At 37.5% G+C, this 16,340-nt stretch overlaps 1 protein-coding gene across 1 annotated transcript in view; it reads left to right on the plus strand.

Annotated features, from left to right (window-relative positions):
- Positions 1 to 1,004: 1,004 nt before the first annotated feature.
- The window catches only part of fat3b (FAT atypical cadherin 3b), a 202,630-nt gene continuing 187,294 nt past the window's right edge, over positions 1,005 to 16,340 (plus strand). The window contains 3 exon segments of the mRNA XM_087806803.1: positions 1,005 to 3,980; positions 4,067 to 4,201; positions 7,115 to 7,316. Of these exon segments, the coding sequence (XP_087662929.1) occupies positions 1,029 to 3,980; positions 4,067 to 4,201; positions 7,115 to 7,316 (3,289 nt within the window). The 5' untranslated portion in view covers positions 1,005 to 1,028.

Genomic DNA, 16,340 nt, shown 5'->3' on the forward strand with positions numbered 1-16,340 from the left:
CTTTCATGCCATGACAGAATGGGAGAGGATTTACTTTTCTTTTTTTTTTTTTTGTGATTGTATCTGTTTCGCCTAAAGGTAGGACAAGCAGTGATGTGTGAATGAAATGTCTTTACAATTCAACAGCTGCACACTATTGTTTGCTTTCATATTTGTGACATATTTCAGGATGAGAAAAATAGATGATTAAAGTTGGTGTTTTATTCCTCTTTTAGATATACTGCTTATATGTGAGACAATGCAATCGCGGGCTATTTAATGCAATATATATAACATGTACATGTGTCGTTAATTACAAATTCGTTTTTATTTTGCATTTACAAGTATTTTTTTTACCTGTATAGACAAGTTTATGAGCTATAGGTTAAAAATACATCCGACAATAAGGTTTTAAATGTGCTTTTTCTTTAAAATCCATTGAAGAATTGGCTTTGAAAGTAATTGAGAAAAGATGATCTGATGTGTTTATCTTAAAGTTGACTTATTTTTTAAACTTATCATTAAAATCAAGGAAAAACCTGAACAAATAAATACGTCTTAAGATGTTTCTTAAAGGAGTCAGTAGAATCCATCAAGCGTTCCTGTTGTGTTATCAGTTTTATCTTGATCTTTAAAGTATATACTTTATTGAATATTGTTTTGATTGTTTAAGCGCTTTGTGACCCTGGTCTAGAAAAGCGCTATACAAATACAAATTACTTACTTATAAAAAATGCAATATTGTGCTTAATCCTGAAAAGTTTGGTTTTAAAATAATAGTGTCCTCAAGGGGTCTTTCTGAGTGGAAAGGTAGCTCAGACTGACAAGTTGAAAGTGAAAAAAAAGAGAAACGACTTTAATAATCCATTGCAGCAGTGTAGTGATAAAAACGACTTCTGAAAAAGTATTTTTTAAACAGCCGTCAAACAGCTCTCTATCAAATCTTTTAACATGCAGACAGCACGTCTCCAACCGCTCGGCAACTGAACGTTGGGTCTGTTTGTCTTTGTTATTCTTTTCACACAGGGTAACCGGCTGGTGTAATAGTGATGAAGCCCATCCAGTGGAGTGCGATGCTCCCCCTGCCCTGCTTCTCCTTACTTTTTAATTTCATCTGCCTCTTCCTAATACTTCACGCCCAGTTCCTTCCCGAACCCCGAGCCGGGAAAAGTCTTCTCCTCTTCACCCAGCCGGCCTACAACGCCACCATCTACGAGAACTCCGCCACCAGAACCTACACCCGGAGCGGGGTCAAGATGGGGATCGTCCTCGGGTCGCCCCGGGCGTTGGGGATCAGATACTCCGTCGACGCCGGAGACGGCGAGGGGATATTCAAGGCTGAGGAATTTGTGATGGGAGACTTTTGTTTCCTTCGCATCCGCACCAACGGGGGCAGCGGCGCGATTTTAAACCGTGAAGTACAAGACAATTACACCCTCACCGTTAAGGCCACCGTCCAAGGCGGCCTGGAGGCTTTAGCCACGGTTTATATCAAAGTGTTGGATACTAATGATCTCAGACCTCTGTTCTCCCCGACCTCGTATTCATTTGTTGTTCCGGAGAGCGCCCCCATGGGCGCCAGTCTCGGGCGTGTCACGGCCACGGACGCCGACGTCGGCTCTAACGGGGAGTTTTACTACTTCTTCAAGAACAGGGTCGAGCTGTTCGCCGTCCACCCGACTAGTGGGGTCATCACTCTCACGGGCCGGCCGAAGATGGACAAAGAGGAGAGGTACGAGCTGGAGGTGCTGGTGGTCGACAGGGGGATGAAACTTTACGGGAACAACGGCATCAGCAGCACGGCCAGGCTGGTCCTGAGTGTGAGTCGAGTTAATGAATTTGCTCCCGTTCTCAGCGCAGTCGCTGTTAATCCATCATGGGAAGACAAGGACCCGGTCTATGCCAGAGTGACTGTGGAGGACAAAGATGATGGTGCATCCGGGGAAATAGAGTGGGTGTCCATCACCGAGGGTGACCTGTACGAGCAGTTTGTGATTGATCGCTCGCCGGGCGGCAACGTGTACATGGTTAAAACGTCGGAACCCGTCGACTGGAATAAAAACCCGTACGGCTTGAACCTGACGTTCCAGGCTAAAGATAGAGGTAATCCGCCAAAGTTTTCCAACACCCAAGTTGTGAGGGTTTTTGTAACGAAGCCCAAACCGGTGCTGGTCAACTTCGAAAAGGCACTTTATGAAATGAGTCTGAGCGAGATAGCGCCGCCGGGTACTTTTGTACAATTTGTGAGACTCTCTCCGTCTCCTCCGAGCGTCAACTACAGCTTCGGCCGCGTCCCCGAGATAACGTACTTCGATATAAACCCCCTGAGTGGAGTCATAACCACGGCGAGAATGCTGACGAAGATATCACGGCCCGTCATGGAGATGGAGGTGGTGGAGCTCATCAGTCAGCAGCGGGCACGGGTCCGTATCCTCATCGAGGACGCTAACGACAACGCGCCAGCGTTTGGCAGGCCCTCCTATGACATTTCAATCAATGAGAGCTTACCTACTGGCACCGTGGTACTCGTAGTGTCGGCCGTAGATGAGGATAAAGGGGAGAACGGATACGTAACGCACACAATCAATGGGGAACAATCTCTACCGTTTAGCATAGACCCGAACACAGCAGAAATCAGGATCACAGAGGATCTGGACTTCGAATCCTCCAACGATATCTTCACGTTCGCCGTAAGAGCGGCGGACTGGGGTTCACCGTACAGAAGGGAAACCGAGGTCAACGTCAACGTGCGTTTGCTTAATATCAACGACAATCCGCCTCTTTTCGAGAAGATCGCCTGCAGAGGCATGATCGGCCGGGACTTCCCCGTCGGCAAAACCGTCGTCACCATGTCGGCCGTGGACATGGACGAGTTCGAGATGGTCAAGTACAGGATCGTGTCCGGGAACGAACTGGATTACTTCGAGTTGAACGCGGATTCTGGAGCGCTGTCGCTGAAGAGGTCTTTCGAGATGGTGAATTTAAAAAGCGGGGTGTTTAACTTAAAGGTCGTCGCCACGGACGGCGAGTTGCTGTCGGAGCCCATGTTCGTGAATGTGTCCGTGGTGCGAGGCGGCGCCCCCCAGAGGGAGTTCACCTGCAGGGAAACCAGAGCGGCTCAAATCCTAGCCGAAAAAATGCTTTCGAAAGTCTCCGACATCACGCGATCCAGACCGGACGACGCGTACGCCGACCCCTTTTCTCAGAACAGACAAGCCCCCCAGTTCGAGGCGTTACCCACCAGTATTCTCGTAAGAGAGGACCTTCCTGTAGGCGCCAGCGTCTTCCAGGTGAGGGCGCGGGACAACGACTCGGGGTTCAACGGCCGGATTCTCTTCGCCATATCCGACGGAAACAAAGAGAGCTGCTTCAATATCAACATGGACGACGGCTTGGTGACCATCCTGCAGCCCCTCGACCGCGAAGGATCGGAGCGCTACTTCCTGAACATCAGCATCTACGACCAGGGCGTACCCCAGATGTCCAACTGGAGAATACTGACCGTGATCGTCGAGGACGCGAACGATAACGACCCCCAGTTTTCCCAGAACAGCTTCTCCGCCCTCGTCCCGGAAAACATCGTGATCGGTTCAGAGGTCGTGACCTTAACGGCGTCGGACAGGGACAGCGGTCAAAACGGGCAGGTGACCTACGCCCTCCTGACGAGCGTCCCCGAGTTCAGCATCAACGTGGAAACCGGAGGCGTGTTCGTCGTGAGTCCGCTGGACCGGGAGTCCATTCCGAAGTTTGTTTTAAAGATCGAGGCGAGAGACAAGGCGGAGAGAGGCACTCGTCGCTCGTCGGTCACCACTCTCAATATAATAGTGGAGGACGTCAACGACTGCGCCCCCACGTTCGTGCCGAGCAGTTACAGTACTCGAGTCCTGGAGGACCTCCCTCTGGGGGCCGTGATTACCTGGCTCCAGGCGAAAGACCCAGACATGGGTTCAGGAGGACAAGTGCGGTACTTCTTGGTCAACGACTTCAATGGCACTTTTGAGGTTTGTGACTTGAAAATTGTTTGGAAAAACAAAAAGCAATTTTCCTGAATTAAGATGAGTTTTTATTGGGGGTTTTTTTCTCGCAGATTGACCAATTCAGTGGAATGGTGAGGATTCGGAAAGAGCTGGACTACGAGAAGCAGCCTTTTTTTAACCTGACGATACTGGCGGAGGACAGAGGAGCACCAGCCTTGAGCAGCCAGACCTTTTTGGAGGTGGAGGTGTGTAACACACTCACACATCTGTCTGTCTTACTGTCTATGTAGAAGTATAGTTCAATGAAAGGAGAACCAGATTTTAACCTTCCTTTTGCGCAGCGTGAAAGGCTCACTACCGCAATGAATCATTGGTGATTTATCACAACAAACACTTGCCAAATATTGATCCCGGATTTAACATAAAACATGCTTACAACATGTTTATAAGTGCTGATAAATAATTTATGAATTCCAACGATTGGCTGGATTCAAACGGCGTCGTTAAAGTGGCGAGAAAACTTGCCACAAAGAGGAACACGTCCTTTTTAAAATGCTTGTATTTGAAAGAAAAGAAAGAAATTACTGACTCCTCCAAGAAACACCGAGACACTTTTATTCGTACAGGCTTTTTCCTTGATTTTCTCAGACTCCTGTGTTGTTCCTGGTGTTGTCTTGACCTTTTAAGTATATATTTTATCGGGTATTGTTTTGATTGTTCAAGCGCTTTGTGACACTGGTCTGGAAAAGCGCTATATAAATATAAATTACTTACTTACTTTTAGATTTTGGTGATAGCAAATTTGGGAACACACATTAGATCCTAGCTGTATATAGTAAATAAGTAAGTAATTTTTTATTTGTATAGCGCTTTTTCAGACCAGGGTCACAAAGCGCTTAAACAATCAAAACAATATTCAATAAAAATAAATACTTTAAAGATCAAGATAAAACTGATAACACAACAGGAGTTACAGAAAATCAAGGAAAAGCCTGAACAAATAAAAACATGTACATATACATATATAACATATATATATGAACATATATATATATATATATATATATATAAATATATATAGCTCTAGCTAGCTATATATGTAGCTGTATAGCATTGCAGTATATACATATACTGTGTATATAAATAAATTATAAATACAGTAGATTTTTATAGACGTTATTTCCTTTACATCATTACAACAACAACGGAGTACTGTAATTAATGAAAATGTTTCAAATAAATGACTATTTTAAAAGCAAAATGACTATTGAAAAAGGCATTTTAGTGATATTATTTTTCAGTAAAAATTGTGTTATATTTGGGCCCTAAAATCATTTAGTTTTTGCCAGCGACTGCTCATGCTGCAAAACTGTAGTTGAATTTACAAGGAGAATTGAAGCATAAAAAACCTAAATGTAATATTCCTAATGTATTCATCCTGTTTTTCTAGAGATGTATACATTTCTTGTATATATATACTGTATATATATATATATATATATATATAAATATATATAGCTCTAGCTAGCTATATATGTAGCTGTATAGCATTGCAGTATATACATATACTGTGTATATAAATAAATTATACATACAGTAGATTTTTATAGACGTTATTTCCTTTACATCATTACAACATCAACAACGATATACTGTAATTAATGAAATAGTTTCAAATAAATGATGCAAACGCAAAATGACTATGAAAAAAGGCATTTTAGTGATAGTGTTTTTCAGTAAAAACTGTTATATTTGGGCCCTAAAATCATTTAGTTTTTGCCAGCGACTGCTCATGCTGCAAAACTGTAGTTGCATTTACAAGGAGAATTGAAGCATAAAAAACCTAAATGTAATATTCCTAATGTATTCATCCTGTTTTTCTAGAGATGTATATATTTCTTGTATATATATACTGTATATATATATATATATATATATATATATATATACTGTATATATATATATATAAATATATATAGCTCTAGCTAGCTATATATGTAGCTGTATAGCATTGCAGTATATACATATACTGTGTATATAAATAAATTATACATACAGTAGATTTTTATAGACGTTATTTCCTTTACATCATTACAACATCAACAACGATATACTGTAATTAATGAAATAGTTTCAAATAAATGATGCAAACGCAAAATGACTATGAAAAAAGGCATTTTAGTGATAGTGTTTTTCAGTAAAAAATGTGTTATATTTGGGCCCTAAAATCATTTAGTTTTTGCCAGCGACTGCTCATGCTGCAAAACTGTAGTTGCATTTACAAGGAGAATTGAAGCATAAAAGCCTAAATGTAATATTCCTAATGTATTCATCCTGTTTTTCTAGAGATGTATACATTTCTTATATATATAAACTGTATATATATATATATATATATATATATATATATATATATATATATATATATATATATATAAATATATATATAGCTCTAGCTAGCTATATATGTAGCTGTATAGCATTGCAATATATACATATACTGTGTATATAAATAAATTATACATACAGTAGATTTTTATAGACGTTATTACCTATACATCATTACAACATCAACAACGAAATACTGTAATTAATGAAATAGTTTCAAATAAATGATGCAAACGCAAAATGACTATGAAAAAAGGCATTTTAGTGATAGTGTTTTTCAGTAAAAACTGTTATATTTGGGCCCTAAAATCATTTAGTTTTTGCCAGCGACTGCTCATGCTGCAAAACTGTAGTTGAATTTACAAGGAGAATTGAAGCATAAAAACCTAAATGTAATATTCCTAATGTATTCATCCTGTTTTTCTAGAGATGTATACCTTTCTTTTCTTTCTTCTATTCCTTTTATTTAGAGTAATAAACGCGTTGAAAGTCAAACGGAGTCACTTGTCATTCTTAAGAAAACGTTACACTAAACAAACAAGACATGCCGGGTTGATAAATAGATGTTCCAGTTCATCTAAATATTTATAAACATCTGCCCGTGTGCCTTTTAAACAGGCTTTCCACCCACGGCGGGCACATTTCTTACAGCCCGTCTAATCACAGGAGGCACAGGGTCCATTAGTCTTACGCTTTTAACCTTGAACCCTCTCTGTCAAACCCCTCAAATGAACGATGGCGTCTTGTTTTTTTTGTTTTTTTTTTATAAGGTGGTGGATGTCAACGAGAATCTCTACGCGCCGTACTTCGACGCCTTCGCCGTGAGCGGCGCGGTGAAGGAGAACTCGAGGGCCGGCACCAGCGTCCTGACGGTGGCGGCGAGGGACGAGGATCAGGGGCGAGACGGTGCCTTGAGATACTCCATCAGGGGCGGCAGCGGACTGGGAACTTTCACCATCGACGAGGACACAGGTGTGAACTCCAACCCCCCCCCCCACAACCCCCGCGATTTACTCGGCGATCCTATTTATATCAATTTGGAAATCCAATGAGTTCCCTCGCCGAATATCTCCCGTTATTTAGAATGATGATCTCTTACGAGCGAGGGGGGAGATCTTCTGAGGTTGTCCTTCGGGATTTGTGTTTTCAAGGGTGAAATCCTGAACATGTTTCCTCGTAACAACTGTGCATTACGGACGCAGTATAACAATCGCCTCGAGCGTTCATCAGGAGACAGGGACCGTTGTGAGGCCAGAACAACAACAAGAAAAAAAACCTGACCATTACGGGATAAAATAGCGTCGCTTCATGACATTATAAGCTTGATGTCAAACTCGATCAATGAAAGGGCCGACAGTAGTTTAGGGGTCATTTTAGTGGGCCAGACAAATGGGGTTTTCTATGTTTATTACAGGAGGTATGAGTCTTATAGTGAAGCGATAATGCCTTTTTATTGTTGGAGGCTCAATATATCTTGATTATCTCCACGTTTACTTCCATCAAATACTCAGTTTTAATCTCCTTTAAAGTCTCAACTTTTTGATATTAATTATCTTTGTCATCTTTGCTTAAACACCAGCATCTTTTGTACTTCAACATTTATCTACTTGGATATGAAGTAAACCCCCATCTTTAAAAGCAATTTAAAGCTGAATATATATTTAGATTACATGTTTATCATTTTAATATTTTGTTTATGATCATTAATAAGAAGCTAGTTAAAAGAGCAAAAGTGTAAACGTAACATAAATTAAGAATCAAGAAATGTAAATTAAAAAAAATATACGATAATATTGAACTAATCATTTCAATAAAACTGATAAAAGCTCGGACACAAATATTGTGAATGAAAACGAAGGGGTAAATAAAGAAATAAAGACTTGCAGAAGTCATTTATTTCTCTTGTGTTAGTAAAAAATGCAATTATTTTCTACTAATCTGTTCCTTTTTAAAGTTATATTCAAAATTGTACGTTCATGCTAATGTAGCGACCGTTGCTAACTTGTCTTTGTCCAAAAAAGACACTTAAAAACATCCAAATACCTCCAAACTGCTCGTCTGTGACTTCCCCTCTTTTATTGAAGCCTCAATATTAAAAATGTCCCCTTAAAAAACTAATACGAATCTATATTTTAAGCTTGTTTGTAGCCGAAGCTAAAAGCTAACATGCTACACAGACAGGAAACACTAAAGTCTTAAAACACGCCTAAAATATAGACTTGTTTAATTGTTTTTTCTACAACTTTTTATGTCGGGTGTAATAACAAGTGTGTAACTGTCTAATGTAAAGAATATTCTACGTGTAAATATGTTTTAATTAATTTTGACTAAAATCTTCATAACAATAATTTGCAAATAAGTGAACATTTCTCATACTGTGAATGATTTTATTTATTGTCAAGTTATATTGTTCTATGCCAAGTTTGGGTTAATATATTTGTATTAGTTTAGTTAAGTGTAATAAAATATTTTAGGATAGAATTTTAACTATTATTTTTTTTACAACCTAACACATTGTTATTCTTTCAGTGTAGATGTTAGGACATGATATATTTGTTAAAATAAGGAATGTAAAGAGGATTTCAAAAATATTTTCACAAACTACCGTCAATTTAAGAGCTAATTGTTACATTATTTCATTAGTAAGTATAAGTCATTCATAAAATGATTAAAATAATCCCACATTTTTACCTAAAATATGCTTTTTTCTAAGTATAAACATGATTCAGATTCATAGGAAACCAGAGTATATGAGGGTTTATACATTTGTTCATTTAGAAGTGAGTCTCGGCACCACTTGTGCTTTAAATAATACTTCTAACGTGTCAGTGGAAGGTCAGACAGTAAAAAAGCTCATTCACTTCCTCCTCCATCTGATCCTCTTCATCGTGGGTTCACCAGCCAACGATCCGTGATCAGGGTCTGATTGAATGTAAATATTGTCGGCGCCTCAGTCAGGAGTGAGCGTCGGCCCCGGTGCTCTGGGAGATCATTACAGTAATGAGGACACCCTCGGGCGGCTCGTACCACTGATCCACAGCACCGGGGAACTGCCATCAAGGGCCTGCCTTGCGTCGCGTCTCCTCCCCGCTTAAGTCAAACGATTTTGACTTATTTAAAGAAGTCCTGACCCCGAAAAAAAAGCGTCGTAACATGAATTGATCTCTGCGTTTTTTTTTTTTTCTCCCCGTGGTGTCAGAACCAGCAGCAAGGAAATGATTTTGATCCAAACTAGAAGCTGTGACTCGCTCAGACGGAGATAACACCGAATCAAATATTCCGTTTAAGAGAGAAAAAAGTTGACTTATTGTGGCTCTGATCTGGCATTTTTCACGCTTGATATCGAAATTGGGGTTTTTTTTTTCGCCATGATTTAAGTTGTCGGAATATAAATAATGTGATTAAGAAAAAAAGATGAATTTAAAGCCGCGGGGTTCCGTGTCGGGTTAATTGTTTCTGCTCGACTTAAAGACGAATCAAATGTAGAGAAACATGAAAGTGACACGACAACACAAGCCTAAAGTCGTCGCAATTAAGACTTGACAGGAAGCGTATTGCTCGCATGCCACCAAGTGTTACGTTTGAATGAACAAAGTTGCAGCGCGGCGGAACAGTCGTGAACTATACTGCCCCCTGCTGGTAAATATTTACACTTATTACTTTATAAAGTTACTCTGAAATCTGGGCGAACGAGAGGTTACGAGAGTCCATTAGGACGTCATAACGGCTTCAATCCTCCTCCAGCCAGCTGTAATCACGCTTTGTTTATACAACGAGTCCCTTGGAGGTGGAGACTTCATGGAGTTATGGAGTGAAAGTTCTAAATAAAACCACTTTAAAAAAACGGTTAATCTAATTCCTACTCAAGGCTGTAGTTATATAGCAACCCTAAAACAATTTCAGTATACGATTAAAATATTTATTCACATATCAAATACAATTGTAAATAAAATCAATAAAACAACTTTTAAAAACACGTAACATAATTCTTCACGCCCTCAAGGCTGTAGTTATCTAGAAACCCTAAGAAAATTTCAGTATATGATGAAGTCATTTCTTTCTCCTTTGAAAGTACCAATGCTAATGTAGCGACCGGTGCTAACTTGTCTTTGTCCAAAAAAGAAACTTAAAAACATCCAAATACCTCCAAAATGCTTGTCTGTAACGTCCCTCTTGTATTGAAGCCCCAATATCAAAAATGTACCCTTAAAAAACGAATACAAATCTATATTTTAAGCTTCTTTGTAGCAGAAGCTAATAGCTAACATGCTACACAGACAGGAAACATTAAAGTCTAAAAAGACGCCTGAAATTTTTATTCAGTAATATAATTTCAGTATATGATGAAATATTCATTCATGTATCAAATACAATTGTAAATAAAATCAATAAAACAACTTTTAAAAACACGTAACATAATTCTTGCGTCCTCCAGGCTGTAGTTATTTAGAAACCCTAAGCAAATTTCAGGATATGATGAAGTCATTTCTTTCTCCTTTGTAAGTAAAAAATTAAATAATTTCCAATTTATCTGTTCCTTTTTAAATTTATACTCAAAAGTGTACGACCATGCTAATGTAGCGACCGTGGCTAACTTGTCTTCGTCCAAAAAAAGACACTTAAAAACATCTAAATACTTTGAAAATGCTCGTCTGTAACGTCCCTCTTGTATTGAAGCCCAAATATCAAAAATATCCCCTTAAAAAACGAATACAAATCTATATTTTAAGCTTGTTTGTAGCAGAAGCTAATAGCTAACATGCTAAACAGACGGGAAACACTAAAGTCTAAAAACACGCCTGAAATTTTTATTCAGTTATATAATTTCAGTATATGATGAAATATTCATTCATGTGTCAAATACAATTTTAAATCAAATCAATAAAACAACTTAAAAAAACAAAAAAAAAAACAGTTTATCTAATTCCTGCATCCTCAGGACTGTAGTTATATAGCAAACCTAAAACAATTTCAAAATACGATGAAGTATTTATACATTTCTTAAATAAAATGGTAAATAAAATGAAATAAAACAACTTTGAAAACCTAATTCCTGTGTCCAAAAGGTTATAGCAATTCAAACAATTTCAGTGTATGAAGAAATATTTATTCACGTATCAAATACAATTGTAAATAAAATCCAATAAACAACTTTAAAAAACAATTCCCCTCGTTCTCAAGGCTGTAGCAATCTTAACTATCAACTAAAACAGTTTCAGAATAAATTTAAATATTTACAAATTTCGTGAGTAAAATCATATGTAAAATCATTAAAATTACTTGGAAACAAACACAATCCTGCGTCCTCAAGGTTGTAGTTTTCTAGCAACCCTGAAACTATTCCTGAATACCATTAAATATTTGCTCATTTCATGAATAAAATCGTGAATACAATTTATAAAACTTGAAATGCTTATTCATTTTGTGAATAAAATCCATAAAACAACTAAAGAAATCAGTTCCTGCGTCCTCAAGGCTGTAGTTATCTAGCAACCCTAAAACAGTTTCGGAACAAGATGAAATATCTATACATTTCTTCAATAAAATGATAAATAAAATCAATAAAATGACTTTAAAAAACACTTAACCTCTTGCCCCTCGTGCTCAAGGCTTCAGCAATCCTATCTACCCTAAAACAATAAAATAAAATCATTAAAATGACTATATTAATTAATTCAATTGTATGATTTGTGTTTTATAAAATATATTTTTTAATATATGTTGGTTACTTGAAAAAAAATCCATATATTTCTCAGAGAAATCTTTAAAAATTCTCCTGGATCCAGATGGAATACTTAAACGCAAACAGAATTATGTATTTTTCCAAGGAGCATTTCATGAAAATTTTATTTAAACTCATTTTTAATCATATAAGTATTTTGCAGATAGTTTAAAAAATAATAATACTTTTAAAATTAAACATTTTAAAGTAAGATAAGCAGTCATGTACTGGTTGTCCGTGGAGAAGGTGGTTAAAAAAAAGAGGTGAAGATGTGGGCCGCAACACGAACGTGTCAAAGTGAAAATTGATTTATGATAAAGCGTGGCCGGGGGGCCAAATGTGGCCCCCATGGGCGTGTTTATGTGGCCCTCATAAGGGTTAAAGTTTATGAAATTTATCAGACAGTCCAAAAAAAATGTGGTACCTTTTTAGTTCCATCCTTAATATCACTTGTTCAAATCCCTTGTTTTACAACTTTATTAGAGTTTTTTGTTTTTTTTCAAAAGAAAATAAAAGAAAGAAAAAAATAGAAAAAAAAAATAGGAAAAAAATCAGTTAAAAAGGTGTTTATCATATTATTAATCTTTTTTCATTATTTTTTTTAGGATTTATTTAAAGATAGTTTAAATACAAATTTATAATGAACAATTAAAATAACAATTTTTCATCATTTCTTTTTTTTTTCTCCACAGACCCTAGAAAAGGTTGTCTTAGATCAAACTATAAAAAGAAACTTCAAAAAAATATATTAAATATAATATGAATATATATAATATAAACATTGTTTAATTAAATGAAATGTATTTTATATGAATTCTCATTATTATTTATTTATATGCTATTTTTGTTGTCTGTTTTTTTTTAATTTCATATTATTTCATGTTTATCTTCTGTAATTCCACCACAACCAATTTTTCTGATAATATAATGAGTTTATTTACATTTTAACTTAAATAAAACTGTAATATTCTGCAGAAATTAGTAGATTATTTGGCATCTCAGGGGTTAAATCATCCACATTAGTTAATACCTGCTTAAAAGAAACAGTTCATTAAACATATTTCTCACTATTTTAGTCAATAATGTGACTTTTGGTTCATTTTTCCGTGTCATTTTCTGCTGCGTTTAAGATCCTGCTTCGTTGATTTCCAGTGTAACCTCAAACTGAAGTTGCACGAGGAGATGAAAGAGCGTTTGGTGTTGAACATCTCCGGGTTCTGGACGACTCTCTCGGGCATTACTGATGCATGCTGGGAACCTTGACAAATATCAACTTTTATATGAGCTTCCTCATCAAATATTTTCCCTCCCTCCGTCTTTGTGCCCAAACTCTTAAACCCCCCCGAAGTTTTCCTCGCTTGATGTGTGTCTTCCCGTGTTTTAAATCATTCCCTCTCTCTTTATTCCATGTCGGGAAGTGCGTGGTCGTGTTTAATGATCATGGCTGAACTCACGGCGACAGGTTCTGGTGCATCATCATCCAGAGAATTCAATAAAGTTCTTTAAGAAGAAGAAAAAAAGTCTAGACTTTTGCTGGAGTTTTTAAGCAGATTCACCTCAATTTCACCTCTTTTTTTTTTTTAAATCTTCTCTTCGGAGAGAACCGGAAGTCTGAATCTTGGCTTGTAAAAATGGGAATTTGCATTTGTCTTAGAACTTCACGCTCTCCGGATGTTTACATTATTAAACCACGTCTCGGGTCCAGATCTGCAGTTTAAATCTGTGTAAAACACGCTTCATATGTTGGAAAAAAAACAGATTGAAATATGGTTTTAATGATCAGGAACCACATGTTTTTCTTCGCACCTCTGTTCACGTTTCTGTCCGCGAACACAAACCTCTTCAGTCGGCGTGAATCCTACATTCTGAAGCTTGTCCATTTTACAGCGAGCTATTATTAATTCATTACCTTTCAAAACGAGTCCGGCTGCTCTTATAAATACCTCCTTTTTTTTTTCGGCTGATATTTACCCCTTTTTTCAACTCCTGAGTGACAGTCGTCCCTGGACCGGGAACTTTGAGTAGCTTCAGCTGCGGAATTATTATTAGTTTTGTGTTAAACTGCAACTTATGTGTTGATTTAAGTGTCTCTTAAAGTGATATGTGACTCTATTGTCTCATCAAAACTCTATTTTCTTTGAAATATTGACATTAGAAAATGATCTTAAGCTCCGCCCACTGAAAACACTTGCTGGAGATTAAATCTTGTTTACCATAACTACGCCCACTCTGCTGTGATTGGTCAAACTGGGAGGTTTGTCACCACACGTCATCACTCGGAGGATGGAGGGATGGATGATGAAAGATTGATGGATGGATGGATGATGAAATATAGATCGAGGGATGGATGATGAAAGATTGATGGATGGATGGATGATGAAAGATTGATGGATGGATGAATGGATGGATGATGAAAGATTGATGGATGGGTGGATGATGAAAGATGGATGAAGTCCCCACCTCCAAAGGGACTCGTTGTATAAACAAAGCGGGGCATGATTACAGCTGGCTGGAGGAGGAGTGAAGCCATTATTACGTCCTAATGGACTCTCGTAACCTCTTGTTCGCCCAGATTTCAGACGAACTTTATGAAGTAAAAAGTTCAAATCGAGGTCATGATGAGGGACTTACTGTGTCTTGGAGAGAAAGACTTCAACATTAGAAACATGTGAGTCAAGAGAGTTTGAGTTTCATGTTAGTTTCCCTTCAAGGCAGTAAAACTAAGGATCATTTTACAGAGCATTAGTTTCCAAAATTCTTATACAAATGTATTGAAAAAATTATTGAAGTACATATATTTTATTAAAAAAAACAAATCTAACCCTTTAAAGATGTGAGGAAAATAAGCAACAAAAAAAAATTGTAAAGGGTATAATTGTAAAAACACATAATTTATTTTCTTATTTGAGATTATTCCAACTTTAAAGATAATAAATCATTATTTAATCATTGAATTTCATCTTTCATTTCTTTGCAAATCTATGAGCACAAACAAGTATCGCAAATGGAACTTGAAAATAATTTAAAGATGGATGGATAAATGGATGGATGATTAAATATAGATGGAGGGATGGATGATGAAAGATTGATGGATGGGTGGATGATGAAATATAGATGGATGGATGGATGGCTGGATGGATGGATGATGAAAGATAGATGGATGGATAGATGATGAAAGATAGATGGATGGATGGATGATGAAAGATAGATGGATGGATGGATGGATGATGAAAGATAGATGGATGGATGGATGGCTGGATGGATGGATGATGAAAGATAGATGGATGGATGGATGGATGATGAAAGATAGATGGATGGATGGATGATGAAAGATAGATGGATGGATGGATGGATGATGAAAGATAGATGGATGGATGGATGGATGATGAAAGATAGATGATGATGGATAGATGGATGATGAAAGATGGATGGATAGATGGATGATGAAAGATATATGTATGGATGGATGATGAAAGATAGATGTATGGATGGATGGATGATGAAAGATAGATAGATGGATGGATGGATGGATGATGAAAGATAGATGGATGGATGGATGGATGATGAAAGATAGATAGATGGATGGATGGATGGATGATGAAAGATAGATGGATGGATGGATGGATGGATGGATGATGAAAGATGGATGGATGGATGGATGGATGGATGGATGGATGGATGGATGGATGAAAGATGGATGGATGGATGGATAGATGGATGGATAGATGGATGATGAAAGATATATGTATGGATGGATGATGAAAGATAGATGTATGGATGGATGGATGATGAAAGATGGATGGATGGATGGATGATGAAAGATAGATGGATGGATGGATGGATGATGACAGATAGATAGATGGATGGATGATGAAAGATAGATGGATGGATGGATGGATGGATGGATGGATGGATGGATGGATGGATGATGAAAGATAGATGGATGGATGGATAGATGGATGATGAAAGATGGATGAATAGATGGATAGATGGATGATGAAAGATAGATGTATGGATGGATGGATGATAAAAGATAGATAGATGGATGAATGATGAAAGATGGATGAATGGGTGATGAAAGATGAATGGATAGATGGTTGGATGATAAAAGATAGATGATGGATGGATGGATAGATGGATGGATGGATGGAGAGACTTTATTGAATCCTCTGGAGGTCTCCTTCCAAAAATAGTTTTCCCAGCACACATCAACACAGAGGATAGATTCATGAAACAAGAACAAAGGGCAAAAAAAAAGAAAGTTCAAGATGACA

This window comes from Callionymus lyra, chromosome 14 (genome assembly GCF_982586985.1).
Source record: "Callionymus lyra chromosome 14, fCalLyr1.hap1.1, whole genome shotgun sequence".
Taxonomy (NCBI): Eukaryota; Metazoa; Chordata; class Actinopteri; order Syngnathiformes; family Callionymidae; genus Callionymus; species Callionymus lyra.